This window comes from Coptis chinensis, chromosome 1 (assembly GCF_015680905.1).
Source record: "Coptis chinensis isolate HL-2020 chromosome 1, ASM1568090v1, whole genome shotgun sequence".
In the NCBI taxonomy this organism is placed as follows: Eukaryota; Viridiplantae; Streptophyta; class Magnoliopsida; order Ranunculales; family Ranunculaceae; genus Coptis; species Coptis chinensis.
The window spans coordinates 50,608,178-50,625,974 of NC_141456.1; the positions used below are offsets into that span (position 1 = coordinate 50,608,178).

General features: G+C 38.0%; 1 protein-coding gene and 1 long non-coding RNA gene across 2 annotated transcripts; both read right to left on the reverse strand.

Moving 5' to 3' along the window:
* Positions 1-2,081: 2,081 nt before the first annotated feature.
* On the reverse strand, positions 2,082-3,989 carry LOC147524438 (uncharacterized). The gene is made up of 2 exons (XR_015196960.1): positions 3,677-3,989; positions 2,082-2,473 (listed from the first exon to the last, which is right to left on the reverse strand). It is a non-coding gene; the product is annotated as an uncharacterized LOC147524438 (long non-coding RNA).
* Positions 3,990-12,698: 8,709 nt separating this feature from the next.
* Positions 12,699-13,683, reverse strand: LOC147524439 (protein MAINTENANCE OF MERISTEMS-like). Its single transcript, XM_086563334.1, has 3 exons — positions 13,108-13,683; positions 12,947-13,026; positions 12,699-12,762 (listed from the first exon to the last, which is right to left on the reverse strand). The coding sequence occupies exons 1-3, from the start codon at positions 13,630-13,632 to the stop codon at positions 12,714-12,716; spliced, it is 654 nt and encodes a 217-aa protein (XP_086419460.1). The 5' UTR covers positions 13,633-13,683; the 3' UTR covers positions 12,699-12,713.
* Positions 13,684-17,797: the final 4,114 nt, after the last annotated feature.

The window sequence follows — 17,797 nt, forward strand, 5'->3', positions numbered from 1 at the left end:
TGTGTGTGTGTGTTTTCCCTCCTAGATTAATGACATGATTATAGAGGATCCACAATACTAGGGTGTCGTTCATATCTCGGCAAAGGCTCTAAACATCACCTGGGGAAATGATAAAAGATTTTGGCAATGGATCAATCTATGTAAAGAAGAAACTATGTGAGCATTCTCCTAACATTCTCTTCTTATTTAATCAAGTATTTGGCATTGCTTAAATTTTATTCAAAACTCTTTGATTCATTTGTTCACTAGTTCAAATGATATTTTATCTGCGTCGAATATTTGATTCTATATTGGTCCCAGATGTTGTGTCATGGACTTCATTGATGTCTGGACTTGTTAAGAGTGGTTTAGATATGGAAGCCTTGGTAACTTTCATGTCTATGGATGTTAGGCCTAGTTCAGTAACACTTGTTACAGTTTTATCAGCTTGTTCTAACTTAAGAGCTCTTAAATTTGGAAAAGTTGTACATGGTTACAATTTAAGAAACTTGAGTGGAGAAAATAACATATTTGTGAACAATGCAAAATTGAGTTTGTATACTAGTTGTGGGTCTATCACAAGTGCACACAGCCTTTTTGAAACAATGGGTAAGAGAGATGTTGTCACTTGGACTGCTATGTTGGGTGGTTATGCACAAAGAGGGTATTATGAAGAGGCAGTTAGGATTTTTCAAGAAATGTTACAAGGAGGAGAAGTTCAGCCTAATGAAGCTACTTTAGTTAATGTTTTACATGTGTGTGCTTCACTAGGGGACTTAAGTTTAGGGAAGCGGGTGCATTCTTATATGGATAGTAGGGATAACGTTGAATTTTGTTTTTTTGCAGGTCTTAAAGCTACAACAAAAGATTCAAGCTCTCCAAGCAGGAAAGGCAAAGATTCAAGCTCTATGGATTGATTTACTGCTTATATTAGGGTTTCCAATATTATCCAAAGTTCCTTTTGCATTGTGGGTCGTCCTGTTTCTGGGTTTGGTTTTTAGAAAAGGTCATCTACTTGCATAAATTTGTTAGAACATTTTCTACTGTTAAAATTGTGAGACTTGTTACTGTCGATGTGTATAATATGGTTTAGATTCCTTTGGTTGATGACTGAGGTAGAAATTATTTTTGTGAACTTAAGTTTGATTTTTGTTTGGGTATTGAGTGGTTAGGTACAATGATTTCCAACTTAAATATCCTGACTACATCCTTCATCATTTTGGTGAACTCTGTCAGAGTTTTAACTAGTATTTTCGGTGAACTTTGTCAGAGTTCATCAGAGTTTTAACTAGCATTTTCGGTGAACTCTGTCAGAGTTTTAACTAGCATTTTCAGTGAACTCTGTCAGAGTTTTGAACTAGCATTTTTTCGTGAACTCTCATCGAAGTTTTAACTAGCATTTTCGGTGAACTCTGTCGAGTTTTGAACTAGCATTTTCGTGAACTCACGAGTTTTAACTAGCATTTTCGGTGAACTTTGTCGAGTTCGGTGAACTCTCGTTATAGTTTTAACTAGCATTTTCGGTGAACTCTGTCAGAGTTTTAACTAGCATTTTCGTTATGAGACACTTTCCAAGATGATATTCCTTACCTTATGGAATCAAGCTGCAACGGCTGTCTTGGCAGTTTTGAGCCTGTAATTTCATGACAACTGGAAATAAGACCAAAGAACCAAACCACCATTAACTTTTATTTTTATTAACACCAAATCCAGACCCGCTGCTAGTAAACATCATGTCAAAACTCAAAACCCGCTAGTTGAGTTTTAGTTCGGCTTCTAACTTGGAATTTGTAATCACAATTACTGTTTTTGTTTATTCTGTTTTGAAGCTCATTAGAAGTGCGCTGGGGACTAATAAATCTCTATGGCCTTTGGATACTAAATTTTGATGATGTAAATATGTAATCAATAGAAGTTGTATTACAAAGCGTGACTTGGAATACTAAAAATTCATAATAAGATCAACACAAGTTAAAAACACCAATGAGATTGCATTACGTGTATGAAAAACCTTAATATTCCAACCTGAATTTCACATGGTAATAATATTTCAAACACACCATAAACAAATGAGAATGCCAGTAAAAACTTGTCTCATCAAGTATCTAATATAAAGCTTAACAGTGAAGATGAGTTCCTCCGATCAGTCAAAGTATGACAGCATCTTGATTAAAAAACAATTTACCATACCATTCAAGGTTACGAAGACCAGGATGAAATTCCTTACCTTCTCACATAAGAGAATTCAGAACAATCAAAACAAACACTCCCTACTATACCAAGTCTGGCATTTTAAAAGGTACCTTACATTACATCAAGTATTTATGCACCTTCAGAGTATTACAACACTAAGTATTACAATCTTTAGTATGTATCTTCAAAGTATCTTCTAGTCTAGTCTACTCCAGTCCGAGTTGGATCCTTAGTTCTTCTGGCAAAATACACTGGTAAGAGCTGTCCTAGAGGTTAATGAGGCCTTGAGAATGGAGCGAGCCTGCATTAGAAATCAACTGGCATTAAGCAATCTTCAATAATATTTGGTGACAGAAAGCTTTCAGATACTCAAACTAGACTATTAAACAATAAGCTTCCACTCAGGATATTCCTTTGAAACAACTCTGTAAGTCAGAGTATAACAACCTACCATAATGCAGATGTTGTTGGTTTGGTACAGTGTGAAACATTGCAACTGCAAAATCCAGATACACTAATTATGTAAGGGAAACTAATCTAATCGGCTTTGTTTTGATTTCTCTGGGATGATCTAGATAGCAGTCACACTATAATGTACATACAATCTCATGATTATGTGTTATGTTTATATATATTGCAACTACTGGCTACTAAAAATTTAAATAATTTATGCAAACTCAGATTCGCTCATTTGCCATCTGCCAATGTTGTGAGTTGAGAATTCTTATACTAGTATCCCATTTACCAATCACTTTTGCAGTCTACAAAGCATGGCAATGCAACATTTACTCAAATTGTAGCATAACTTAAGTTATTGCTGATATATATAGAAGTAAATACTGAACCGCTAGTGCTTTCGATATAGGAAGCAATTGGCGCTAGATACAAGTATTCTCAAACAAGTTCATAGAAAAATTATGTTCACGAAATCAAGATCAAAGAACACAAAAAAGAAATTGCTATTTCAAAGTATAGTGAGCCTTCTTATACATATAGTATTCCATTAAGAGAACTATACGAGATTAAGGGAATAGCATTACTTGACGTCTTGACCAGTATATGGAGAGAGTGTGTTATTCACTTAGCCATTTCATATAATACATGATTAGCTGGGCAAAATAGAGATTCTGATATGGATGAAATTTGAAGTTTACAAGTTAAGTATTCTACAAGTAGATGCATTTTGACACAAATCATTTCATATATGCCAAATAATTCAGCAGTAAAATAATTTTTAGTGATTCACATAAATGAATCCAAATCCTCCGCGTGGAGGGAAGGTTGGAATGCCCTCATCCTTCAATGAAATACATGCGATAGTTGGTGTGAATGGGGAACTTGGTGTATTAACAGATAACACGAAATAACAATGGACAATTTCACTTGTCCAGAAGGATTTCTAAATTCAAGACCCAACCAAAAGTTGCACTTTAATCAAGTTTGAACAAATAATTTCAAGAGAGAACAAATAATTTCAAGAGAGAAGTGATGACACAGTATTTACCTCTTTTTCACCCACGCTGACAATTCGTTCCTCTAAACAACCTGGATTTCTTAAGAAATCCATTTCCTCTTTTAACAACTGTATCAAGAAATTTTGGGTTTCCTCTTTTAACCAATTTGTTTGAATAATTTATGAAATTTGTTTGAAGGGTTTTGGTTTTGGAGAAGAAGAAGACCGAGATGAAGAAGAAAACAAGTTTCGCGTTTTTTCGTTTTTTTGTTTTTGAAATAGTTTGAAATTTTGAAATTTCGTGATTTTTGACTGAATTAGATCTGATGATCTAGAGAAGAGATCCAAGGGACCAGAAGAAGTGTGAGATAAGAGTGTCACTATAAGAGTGGCACTCTAGACAAACCGTATATATATATATATATATATATATATATATATATATATATATATATATATGCGGTTTGTCTAGGGTGCCACTCTTATCTCACTCTCCTCTTGAGCCGTCCGGATCCGACCTCTAGATCTGAAGATCTCAATGAGGGTAAATATGTATTTTCCTCATCATCTTCTAAAAAAAAAAAAAAACCGATCTTCACCAAAAAAGAGACCGATCTAACCAAAAAAAAACCCGAAATTCAAGTTCTCTCTCTCTCTACTCTCGGCTTCTTCTTCTCATCATTTGGCAATTAGGTTTCTTCATTTGGTTTCTTCTTCTCCCCATTATCATTTGGCACTTCAACTATAGTGCACTTTTGGTTATGGTGCTTGCCTATTAATAATGCTTTAATTGACACTTGGATTGTCATTATACCATAAAACTTGAATTTTGATTTAATTTAGGTTGCTATGATTATAGTTATGATTAATACCCTCGTTTAAAGACGACAATTTAGGTGAACTCGTCAGTATTCTTCATGCCGTGATTCTCGTCGAGTTTTGAACTCGCCGAAGTTCGATGAACTCGTCGTTCTACCGAGTTCGGTGAACTCTGTCGTATTCTTCATGCCGTGATTCGTCGAGTTTTGAACTGCTGAGTTTCGGTGAACTCGTCAGATTCGCGTCGAGTTCGGTGAACTCGTCGTTATTCTTCATGCCGTGATGATACGTAGAGTTTTGAACTCTATCAGAGTTCGGTGAACTCTATCAGAGTTTTGAACTCTTTCAGAGTTTTGAACTCTGTCAGAGTTCGTTGAAGTAGCATATTCGGTGAACTCTGTCAGAGTTTTGAACTCTGTCGTATTCTGTCAGAGTTCAAAACTCTTTCAGAGTTCGGTGAACTCTGTCGTATTCTTCATGCCGTATTCTGTCAGAGTTTTGAACTCTGTCAGAGTTCGGTGAAGTATCATATTCGGTGAACTTTGACTCTGTCAGAGTTTTGAACTCTGTCGTATTCTTCATGCCGTATTCTGTCAGAGTTCGTTGAACTCTGTCAGAGTTTTGAACTCGAAAGAGTTCGGTGAACTCGCCGTATTCTTCTTCATGCCGTGATTCTCGTCAGAGTTTTGAACTCGTCGAAGTTCGTGAACTCTGTCGAAGTTTTGAACTCTTTTAGAGTTCGTGAACTCGTCGTATTCTTCATGTCGATTCGTCGGAGTTTTGAACTCAGTCAGAGTTCGGTGAACTCTATCAGAGTTTTGAACTCTGTCAGAGTTCGTTGAAGTAGCATATTCGGTGAACTCTGTCAGAGTTTTGAACTCGTCAGTGATTCGTCCGAGTTCAAAACTCTTTCGAGTTCGGTGAACTCGTCGTATTCTTCATGCCGTGATTCGTCGAGTTCGGTGAACTCTATCAGAGTTCGGTGAAGTAGCATATTCGGTGAACTCTGTCAGAGTTTTGAACTCTGTCGTATTCTTCATGTCTGTCATACATCAGAGTTCGGTGAACTCTGTCAGAGTTTTGAACTCTTTCAGAGTTCGGTGAACTCTGTCGTATTCTTCATGCCGTATTCTTTCAGAGTTTTGAACTCTGTCAGAGTTCGGTGAACTCTTTTAGAGTTCGGTGAACTAACATATTCGGTGAACTTTGTCAGAGTTTTGAACTCTGTCAGAGTTCGGTGAACTTACAGAGTTCGGTGAACTAGCATATTCGGTGAACTCTGTCAGAGTTTTGAACTCTGACAGAGTTCGGTGAAGTAGCATATTTGGTTAACTCTGTCAGAGTTTCGATGTTTAAGTTATTTACACTGTTTATGTACATTGGGATTTTTGACTGTTTAAGTTATTTATATTTTTAATTTTTTCGATTTATAGAAATGGAGACAGAGACATCAATCAATATCGAAGAAGACGTAGTTGGGTCTTCGTCTACTAAAGCCCCTGTTCAAGGCACGCAAACATTATCTGCTCCTTATATAGGAATGACTTTTACAAGTATTGACGAGACAAAGACTTATTACAAAGAGTATGGTCAACAAGAGGGATTTGAGACTCGTGTTCGGACGACTTCTAAGCAACAAAATCGATCAGGTGGATTTGGTTAGTGGTTGTTTAGTGGTTTGCTCACGTGAAGGGGTTAAGACTCCTAAGAGAGATGAAGTCCGATCAAGAAATACATCAACTATCCGGTGTGGTTGCCAAGCTAGAATTCGTATTAAGAAAAATGCATGAAGAGATATATGAGGTCATTGCTGCTCATAATGACCATAGTCACGGTCCGGTGACCCCATCGAAGAGAATTTGCATGAAAACTAACAAACATATGCCCGGCGTGAAGTGCTTGACCGAGATATTTAGTGATAACAGGTTTATCCGTTGGGAAAGTGGCATCCGCTTTTCCATGGAGAGGAAGTTGGGTTTTACACGAAAGATTGTTGGAACCATTATTATGGTTTGACCGTAAAGATGCCTAAAGAAGGTGATGCAACCGCCGTGCTCAATATTTTATCGCGAGGAGAGTCGAGGATCCCGGTTCTATTACGCCATTGATTTAGATGAAAATGGGATCAAGGTGAACTTTTTCTGGGTTCATGGGAGGTCTCGATGCCAGTATGAATATTTCGGAGATGTTGTGTCTTTTGATACCACATATCGTACCAATGCATATTCCATGCCTTTTGCCCCTTTTACTGGAGTCAACCATCATTATCAGTCGATTCAGTTTGGTTGCGCATTGTTGCTTGATGAGACAGAAGATACATTCATATGGCTATTTAAGGCCTGGCTTGCAGCCATGGGTGGTCGTGCGCCAACTGCAATCATCACTGACCAGGATAGAGCGATGACAGCAGCCATTGCCAAAGTGTTTCCTAATACTCGTCATCGTTACTGTCTTTGGCATATTATGCAGAAATTCCAAGAGAAGATGTCATTTACCAAATTTGAGACATTGGTAACTGAGTTGAAGAACACTATTTCTTTTTCGTATAGGATTGTTGATTTTGAGAGAAGATGGTGTACAATCATTGAGAAGTATGAGTTGTCTGAAAATCCTTGGTTGATAGAGATATATTCAATGCGGGAGAAATGGGTTCCTTGTTATCTCTCGGGCACCTTTTTTTCTTTGGTATGCACACGACCGGGTCGGTGAATCGATGAATGCTCATTATGACCGGTTTGTCAATTCGGCGACTACGCTTATATGCAGTTTGTACATGGTAATGAGAAGTCTTTGGCTTTGCTTGCTAGGAAAGAAAGAGATTCGATTACGCGACCGAAAGCATAGTTCACGGATTGTGCCCTAACGATGCTTTCATCCTTATGCATGCCGCCAAGGTCTATAATGATCTCAATATTCAATAAATTTAAAGAGCAACTAGAAAAGGCAAAGATGGAGTACAAAATTGATGGGGAACAAATTGACGTGTATGGAACCGAAGCTACATGGTGAAATGGAGAGACCGCTTTGAAGAAATTCAGTTTGGAGAGTGAGTTTCGATAGAGGAACCTTAGAGGGAGATCACAATGCAAGTACTTTCAGTTTATGGGTTTGCTTTGTGGTCATATCTTAAAGGTTTTATGCTTTACGAGATTGAAGAGATTCCAAACCATTTTAGATTGACGCGGTGGATGCAAAAGTCTAACACTTATAGAGCCGAAGTTTGATAATCGATTTGTGGTCGAATGTCTCAAATGAACCTTTGAGAGTGGCTCATTCTATCAAGGTTGCTTCTCAAGTGGCTTACTACGATCGTCGTATACTTTTGAGGGTTATTCATATTTTATTGAAAAGATTGGTGAAATGGCTATTGAAATTTCAAAGTTTAATGAGACTTCCTACAAAGGAGACGCAGAAGTCTGCAGCCTCTCGGTTCTGAGCCTTCGATACCTTCTCGGTTAATACATCACACGTTTTTTTTATTTGAATGTTTAATTTGATATAAATTTAGTGTTTAATTCGGTGTTTAATTTGATATAAATATTTATTTTAATTCGGTCTTTATTTTTAGCTATTGATTTTGAATCCCAACATTTCTCAAACAAAAGGGAGGGGGAAGAAGAAAGCGGATAGATGGAAATCCCCAAAGAGATAGCCCAAAACAATTCGGGGAAGAAAGTGTCACGGATGTGGACGATTGCTAACCATGACTCGAGAAATTGTCCGGAGAAAAATAATACGTAATCATGGATTGTAAGTATAGATTTATTCAAAACTCTTTGATTCTAAATGTTCACTAGTTCTAATGATATTTTTATCTCTGCCATGGACTTCATTGATGTCCGGACTTGTTAAGAGTGGTTTAGATATGGCAGCCTTGTTAGAGTTTTATCAAGTGTTGTTAAGTTGAACTGCGGTCGGGGTTGTGTTCCATTGCATCATTATGTCCATTGGATAGTATCTAATATTGTCCGCTAGCTAGGCTATAGATAGGAAACATCATAATGATAGACCGGTGCTTTTTTGATAACTTCTTTCTCCCTTTTTTATTTTCAAATTTTAATATTGCTTTGGTTTAGGTTACATTTGGGGAGTTTAATTAGACGAGTTCTAATCTCATTGATATTGTAGAAAAGAGAAGTATGGCTCAAGGAGAAATGGAGAATCTGGAGGCAAAGCTTTGCTTTAGGTAAAAATACGCCTACTCATCCGCTTCGTTTCCAGCCCCTCGACTTTGCATCAATCGATCTTCAGCCTTTTCATCATTCTCATGGTTATGTTTCTTACTTGCTACTGCCTTCCACAAGATGCCACAAGATCACCGCCACCTTGACTATGCACCATTCAAGAAAGTCGCCAAAAATTGAGTTATTAGCTATAACGGAGAAATTGTCGTGAAAAGAGCGAGAGAAGAAGCGTAGTGTTGAAAGAAGGTGGAGAAGTTGAAGAGAGCTGAAACTTGGAGTGAAAGGCTTGAACAAGCCAAAGCTAGGTGCGCAGGCTATACTTGTTGCTAATTCATTCGATGTGCTTAAATGTTGTAATACGTAACAATAATATTTGGGATTGCATAAAGCATTTTGATGTGCTTATTATAAAATGTTATTGTTGTTACACAAAGCGTGCCCACTTGCAATTTTGTTCCGTAAGTTGATATGATGTATTGATGCGCATACTATACCACCAAGATAATGCCAACGCTTGTCAACAACAAATTTACCTCAACTCATATGATCATCAATGAACATCAACACAAACAAACCAAACTGATAAATTGCCAAAACATCAACATCAACGATATGGACTTAGTAATGCGCGATATCGTTTGGATTTGAATTTGGATAAAACAAATGTCCTGCGGTATGGTTGGACTTTGTCCCAAACGGCATGGCCAAACCGTTTGGACTTAGTCCCAAACGGTGTGGCCATGCCGTTTGGGGACTAAGTCCAAACGGTTTACATTATGCCGTTTGGGACAAAGTCCAAACATACACTCTATTTTTTGCAAGTTCAAAGTCCAAACGACATGGCGGACCGTTTGGCCTTAGTCTCAAACGGCATGGCGGATTGTTTGGACTTTGTCCCAAACGGCATGGCCACACCGCTTTGGAACTAAGGCCAAACGGGTCCGGCCATGCCGCTTGGGACAAAGTCCAAACAGACACGCCCATTTTTTGCAAGTTCAAAGTCCAAACGGCATGGCGGACCGTTTGGACTTTGTGCCAAAGGCATGGCCACACCGCTTGGCCTTTTAGTGTCAAACGGTGTGGCCATGCCGCTTGGGACAAAGTCCAAACAGACACGCCATTTTTTTTTGCAAGTTCAAAGTCCAAACGGGCATGGCGGACCGTTTGGCCTTAGTCTCAAACGGCATAGCCACACCGCTTGGTACTAAGGCCAAACGGTTCGGCAATGCCGTTTGATTTTTGAACTTTGCGCCAAAATGGCGGCGGTTCGTTTTGATTTTGTCCCAAACGGCATGGCTGCACCGCTTTTGACTTTGTCCCAAACGGCATGGCCACACCGCTTGGAACTAAGGCCAAACGGTGTGGCCATGCCGTTTTGGACAAAGTCCAAACGGTTCGCCATGCCGCTTTGGGACAAAGTCCAAACGCATTAACGCATTTTTGATGCAAGTTCAAAGTCCAAACAGAAACACGCCATGCCGTTTGGGACAAAGTCTGAACAGACACGCCATTTTTTTTGCAAGTTCAAATCCAAACGATATGGCCACACCGTTTGGTGTGACCACACCGTTCAAGAGGCAAAAAAACAGATCTTTTGTGTTTTGGCAAAAACATTGCGTACTGCATTAGATTTTTGTGTTTTGGTAAATAACATTGGGATTTTTGTGTTCTGCATTAGAGATACTAATAGAGATAACATTGGGACATTAGAGATAACATTGGGACAATGTTCTGCATTAGATTATTAATAGAGATACTTCGATGTGACAAATTAAAATGCGCAAATTGTCGGAGAGCACAAGAAGAGCCATTGAATCGGTATTCCTTTAGGATGTGAACTTTGGCAAAGTTGACATCTAAGAGCTTCATTTACTGGTATAACTATACAAGATTGACAATAGACTGCAAAAAGAGATAAATTAGGATGATTTGACTTTCAACATGATACATGTCATTGTAGTACACTCTGGTATATATAACGATTCTTTACATAACTAAGTTCTACCATGCCCACAATTAAGAACTCACAGGTCGAATAGCGTTTTGTTTGCATGCAACACAAAGTACATCACTGCTTGAAAAAAGCTTGCATATTCCATCCTTCAGATCATTTTCTAAGATACTACTTTCTTCAACGGCTAAAGTATTTGTCACTTCCGAACCAGAATGAGCTTCCGCAGAAAGTAATGAAGCATTTGCATGAGCCAACATGTCAGGAGTTTGCTTCTCCACAGTACTAGAGGTATTTATTTTCCCATTGGAACAAGTGCTACCATATGGGGCAGCTTGGAAACACATGCTGGAGAATGTTTCAGGGGAGTCCGCATAATTTGATTCCTCACAACTATGCCCTCTCAACACATTGTCACCAAGCTGAGGTGAGAAGAAGCCTCACCTCTTTTTTTCTTCCGTAGAAGGAAAGACATCAGGACAAATAAATCTTAGTAATAGAATTACTCGATCAAATAAAACTAGAAAAGCTTCAAATTAACCTAGGATAATGATATAACTATATAATCATTGGTGTAATAATCGTATTGTTGTTCACAAGAGGTTCTACAACAAAATGTGTTTTTTATAATCCATTCTACAAAACAACAATAATAATAATAAAACTACCAATTTGATCCAACTTATGTTGATTTCACACAATTTTAGCAATTATCAAAGGCAACCGGCAATCGCAGACAAACAGAAAAGCAATGGATGAATATTATTGTGGCTCTTTGCTTATATGTTACTACAGGTACTAAAAAGCATACAGATGAAAAATAGAAAACATGAATAGCTTATATGTTAAAAATTACCTAACATTTGTTTTTCCCTTCTCTTGTAGGCCACAGGGTACATTTTCAAGAGCAAAAAATGAAGCAATTGGCGATGATACTAGGAAGTGACTATATGGACACCTACATATAGGACAATGAGACTCTCCCATTCCACTCATTGCCCAGTGGACACACCAAAAACAAGATATATGGCCACAAGCTGCAATGAAAAAGAAGAAAGTTAATCACTTCAAACTTTAAAATCCTCACAACATGTACTCATATTTACTCACCAAGTACAATCGGCTTGTAAAGAAGATCCAATCTAACAAATCCAACTAACACATGAATCAGTATAAATAGTACCACATATGTCAAATCCAACACCAAATCTAGAAACCTCATTGACTGGAAAACTCTTGAACTTAAGTCATGATCAATCAAAAGAACAAAGAAAAACAAATGCCAATAAACACTCCCCGCATCATCTCAACTAACACAAACTGAAAAGTAAAGCAAAACCAGCATCATCTCAAATGCCAATAAACACTCCCCGCATCATCTCAACTAACACAAACAAACCATTTCCATTTCCAACACTCATCCCAACACAAGATAAAAGGAGGTAAACTAACCAAACTAACCACTAAACCCTAAACCCTAAACTAACCAAACTCAACATACCTAAATCCTATGCTCCTTCACGATATCGTCCGCCAATGAACTTGCACCGGGTCAAATTGTATGCCTCCATGAACTCGTTCTGTGCATCCTCTGGAATCGCAGTCCCACCCAATTGCAGGCCTTGATTGAGCAAGCGAGAAATTTCATTGACGACGGGGTGCTGTCAAAATTAAAATACAAAACTACATTAGTATATACATTTACATTTATAAAATACCAAAACAAAACAAAACAAAACAAAAATTAACGTTGTAAGATATTAACTCACCGATTATGATATGGAAGACTCGTAGGGAGTAGTGACTAAGATGATCGGGGTTTATCATTCGAATATGACTATTGTTTTCGCACCAACTCATGTATCTACTAACACACTCCCATGGATAAGACGGAATGGGTCCGCGTTGTTCAAGTTGAATCAAGTGATTCTCGCCAATTACTCCAAAGAGGAAGACGCAATATTAAATTTCACATCATACCCAAGCGTCGAAGTAGTTTCATGTCGAGGTCTTTGGTTTTGGGGATCCGAGGGTACAAACCGCATATGACCTAACCGACGCACAACCCTCGCAAACATTGTACCGGCTTTCGACATTATCAAGAAAGCATATAAATCCCTCGAAAAATGCTATTTCATCCACCGCCGTGTAGCTCGGACTTCAACATAGGGATACCATTCAACCTGTCAAATAGCATATGATCGAGGAAATTAATCATTAATCACATACTAATAATATTAATTAATAAATAAAACTATTTACATACAAAAATGCTTACATCGGTACAAGTCATATTATCAATGGTGGCTCGGTATACTTCAATGCAAAATATTGTGCTAGCATAAAAGATCGAGTAATCGAAAGTACCTATTAGCACGGGACATGCTCAAATGATAGTCCTCATTTGGGTATGGCCTGAACACTGGGAAGTACTCATAAATCCATGCCTACATTAATATAGACACCGAGTTAATATTGTAATAGATAGATAAAATTGACATTGAAAAGAAAAACAAAAAAACTAATACCTGTAGGAGAGTGAAATAGCCTGAAACACCCTTCACCTTGGCACTTGTGGCAGTCCCAAGACCCCTGTACAAGTAAGCCAGTAAGGCTGCACCCCACGCGTAGTCTCTGATCTCGGCAAATTTCGAAAGCAGTCTCAGATAACAAACGGGAACTGCAGTTCCAGACGTGTCGGTGAAGGCGGTACATCCAAAGAAAAATAACAGATAAGCTCTCACAGCAAACTGCACCTCTTTTTGGGTTGACGCCTTCTTCACAACAACCCCATTTTCATCACGTAAATCTTCATCTCTTACCTTCCCAGCAAACTGCTTCATCAAGAAATCCATCCTAACTTTGGAAGTGAACTTATTGGATTTCATCTCCGCATCTATCTTATCCATGGGTATGCCAAGATTTTTGTGGAGAAGTCTTTTTGTCTGTTCCAAGGTCAAATCAGTGTCCCCAGTCACTGCTTTGCCTCTGATCGGAACTCCTAAGAGTTGGGAAACATCGTCCAACATGATTGTCATCTCGCCCCACGGCATATGAAACGTGTTGGTCTCTGGATGCCACCTCTCCACAAACGCAGAGACCAACACAGGATCCTCGATGCTCAGATACACCTAAGACGAGCACATATAAGCCGGTCCTTTGAAGCTCCACGTGAAAAGTAGAACGGTCGAACACTCTCCTCCTCGATATCCCATTGTACCAACTTGTTGAGGTGCCCATGGCACTTCAACACCCCCTCGCGCCCTAAAACAACAAAAACTTAGTATTAATGTATGCACAAGTTTAAGTAATACAAAATTTAAATACTAATAGACACTATATGATAATATTACCTGCCCTCCCAAACATCGCGAGCCACGCAATCATATAGTCATACAATAGATGTGACACACAAGGGCCACCTCCATAAACACCTCTCTTGAACTCCAAGTCATTGTTAGACTTTCTCACAATATTCACTTGGAGGTGCAATGTACATGGACTTCCTCGTCATCCTCCTCCTCCTCCTCCCTCCATCCTCCGCGCCTCTTCCTCCTCGTCAGTCTCCTCTTCTGCATCATCAACACCCTCTTCTTCACTATCAGCATGACTTAGAACTACACTATTCCCACGATCCATATTTACGTCATGGTCATCTACATCTACATCTACATCTACATCTACATCTACATCTACATCACTCATCTCTGTCCCCTTTCTTCTCTTTTGATTTCCTAACTCTACACCACTTACAACATTACTGGGATCATCCGCTTTCCGATCCCCTCTACGAACTGATGCCGAAGTGGTTGTTCTCCTTCCTCTCTTTTTCTCAGGCTCCTCATCGCGACCCGAACTACTACTCCCCCCACCTAACAACTTCTTAGCACCTGTGAAAACACTTTTTGCTGCATTCTTCACATTCAGATTCTTTGTTCGAGGCATTGCTACAAAATAAATAGGAGTTAAAAATAAGACATTCAACTAATTCAAATTGTTGCAATACCAACGTGAAAAAACAAAGAACGAAATAAGGCAGTGTGCATGCCAATCTATATCTAAGGTGTGCATGTATCTAGGCAAACTATACTCCTCTATTAAATCCCCTCCACACACACTAACAAAAAAACCAATCTAATTGATAAATAGACACTCAAAGGTCCAAAGTCAGAATGAGCGTGAACCTGTTAACATCAAGGGCAAAGACATTAGACATCTAATGAGAAAAAGTAACCTACTCAAAATTGCAAAAATCTTGCTCATGTGTGCAAATAAGATCCCAGTAAATCCAACTCACAATAATCATTACAAATTACTCATCATGAATTAAAAAGTAAAACAAAAAAAACCCAAAATCCAATTTCTCAAAGTAAAACATTTGAGAAAAACACTGAAAAGTCAAAAGTCAAAAATAAAACGAAAAGCCTTTTCAGTGAACACTTAAATCTCAAAAATTAGAACATAAAATTATATCAATTGGTTCCAAATTCAAATAAATCAGAATCTAATAGAAAAGAAATCCCATTTCATAAAAAAAATAAATAAAAAAAAATTTCCCCGAACCAACCTTGGAAATCCATTCAACAAAATTTCTCCATTCTCAAACCCAAATCTAAATCCCCACCTTTCAACCTTGCCAAATAATCATGTCTAGGCATATGTTCAGATTCTTTCTCAACCATTAGCCCAACACACATCATCACTATGCAAAGAAAACAAAAAAGGCTAGTATTTTGATTAAAGTTTTGTGAATGCCAAATATTTTCTTCATAGTTTATTGCTCCAAAGAACTCCATTATCAGAATCATCAAAACACATAAGACTGTTGTTGTCTTCTGCACAGAACAAAAGACTTGATGATGTGCAGTCAAAACTACAACACGGGGATGTTTTAAGCTTTCCACATGCTTTGAATAGTGATGGATATATGAAATTTGTTGGGATAGTGTTGGTTTTGTGGAATTGAGTGTAGAGTGATAGTGCTTCTTTGTATAGTCCATTTGAGACTAGTTTTTTTATGTCTCCTCCTTTCATCCACTTTTTTTTTTTTTTTTTTTTTGTGAAGGAAGTTAACAGTTTAAGTTTGCAAAAAATTGATTTAAACCAATTGAAGTAGTTGCTCCACTTTGTTGACTTTTATTTGCCGTTTTTTCAAACCAACCTACTTAAACTGGCTCAGTTTATTTCTCTACCATTGGACATCAAATCAAATTGGTTTTCCTCACCCTCGTACACTATTATTTGAGGATATGAGGATGAAAACTTTAAAATCATTGGACGGGAGCTGTTGTACATTATTGAAAGTTCTTCATGTTGGTGAATAATTAATTGTCTTGTATCCTTCGTGTTTTACTTGCAATCAAACAAGTAGTCTTCTTTAGGTTGTAAAATACATATGGAACTAAAAGAATTGAATCAAAGGCTATTAACATATCCCAAAAAATTATACTAGTTTAGGTTTTATCTTACTAATGGTTCAACCTAAGTTTACTAAAGGATAACTACAACTATAATTATTAAAACTCTAAATTTGGTTTGAATCACACACATATATATATATAGCTCCTCTTGGCCATCTTATTCAATTCTATCATTTTAATTTGACGACATATTCTCCTAGCATGTTTGTTTGTTGGTTCTCTATCAATTACCTGATTATGTTGATCTATTTTCTTACTTACTGAAAGATAAGTGTCTTGTTTAAGCAGCAAATTAGTACTTATTGGAATAAATGTACGCCATACATGATATAGTTCAAAGTACCGTGAGGTATTATGAAATTTGTTGAAATCTAAACATTTAGATTTGTTAGTGTAGCTTGCATCTCCTTCTAGAATAGATGCAGTAAGGAAATGAAGCTACTGACTACATTGCACTATAGGGAAGATAGAGAGATTCTCCTTGCTTGCATACCCTTTCTTACTTCTTTTCCTTTCTTACGCTCTTCGATAGTTGCAATCTTGGATTACAGGAAGAACCAGATGGCTACATCTAATAGGTTAGAATCTATCCTAACTTCCTATAAACCTACCCTGTAGGGGAAGATCTTGCTCTCTCCTAGGGTGAGGAAGCAGGAAGAAGTCTGTCAACAAGAAGAGATTCGATCCTTCATGCCTAGCTACGAGGACTGCGCCCAACCAATTCTACAAGGACTCGCCCTATCTCAATCAAGTACTTATCTCTCCAAGGAGGAGCCTACTAGGCCCTTCACTCCTGAATGGGTATAGAGATGTCTTCAACAAAGCATGTCCCCCGAAAAGACGACTTTCGCACCTACCGCCCCTGCCTAAATTAGATATAAGTTCGGTGCGGGTTGGGGGTAAAAGCTAAGCCAAACTACCACCTACCCCTCGCCGAGGGATGTTGTGAGAGGTAGTACCCTTCTTGGCCGAGAGCGTGCATAAATGATGTGGTCCCCGGATTACTTAATATAATCCTCATCAAGTTCCCTGGGGACTCTCTCTTTACTTGTAGTTCGTAACTTTAAGGCAACGACAACTGCTTCGGTGTAAGCACCAGTTCTAACTGTGACTTAGAATCAGACCTTGGTTACGTTTTTTGGAATTTTTGTACTTAAATCATACAAAAATGGGGTTTATTCAACAATTTTGAGTATATATGCCACTGTTTCCATATGCAAGCTCATGACCTACGAGTCTCGAGCTCGAGCAGTCGAGCTTCACTCGAGCTCGTTTTGTAAAACGAGTCGAGTCGAGTCGAGCTCGAGCTAATTATAATTCAAATCGAGTCGAGTTTGAGCACAAAGTGGAGCTCGACATTGAGTTTGACCTCGGCTCGAACTCGACTCGAAAACTCACGAGCGAACCGAAAGCATGCCAAGACTTTCGGCTCGACTCGACTCGATGACCACCCCTAATCAAAGGGGAACAACTGTCGATACTCGATCTTAAGTCTCTAACTCAAAAACTAAATTGAATCAAACATAACATTATATATATATATAAAAAAAAAAGATAGAAAGATAGAACAGTTACCTGAAACAGAGCTATATATTTATTTTGAATCAAGCAAGCAAGATCTAAATGATATGGCCTCAAATAAAAATCTAGTGATACACATACACACACAAAAGAGAAAAAGGAAACTGAATAACTCTTCTATTAATTAGTGTATTTAGCTACAGCTTTGGAAAACTCAATTTTCTGCACTTTGTTGCTAAATAGTGGGATATTATGTATCAAGATTGTATTGTGTGGA

Excerpts from the sequence above, each read along its gene's own strand:
- LOC147524439 (XM_086563334.1), bottom strand. The coding sequence starts at position 13,632 with ATGCCGTGGGGCGAGATGACAATCATGTTGGACGATGTTTCCCAACTC. Across the intron at positions 13,027-13,107 it reads GCTATTTCACTCTCCTACAG|GCATGGATTTATGAGTACTT; the intron begins GTATTAGTTTTT and ends ATATTAATGTAG. Across the intron at positions 12,763-12,946 it reads AGCATGTCCCGTGCTAATAG|GTTGAATGGTATCCCTATGT; the intron begins GTACTTTCGATT and ends GCTATTTGACAG.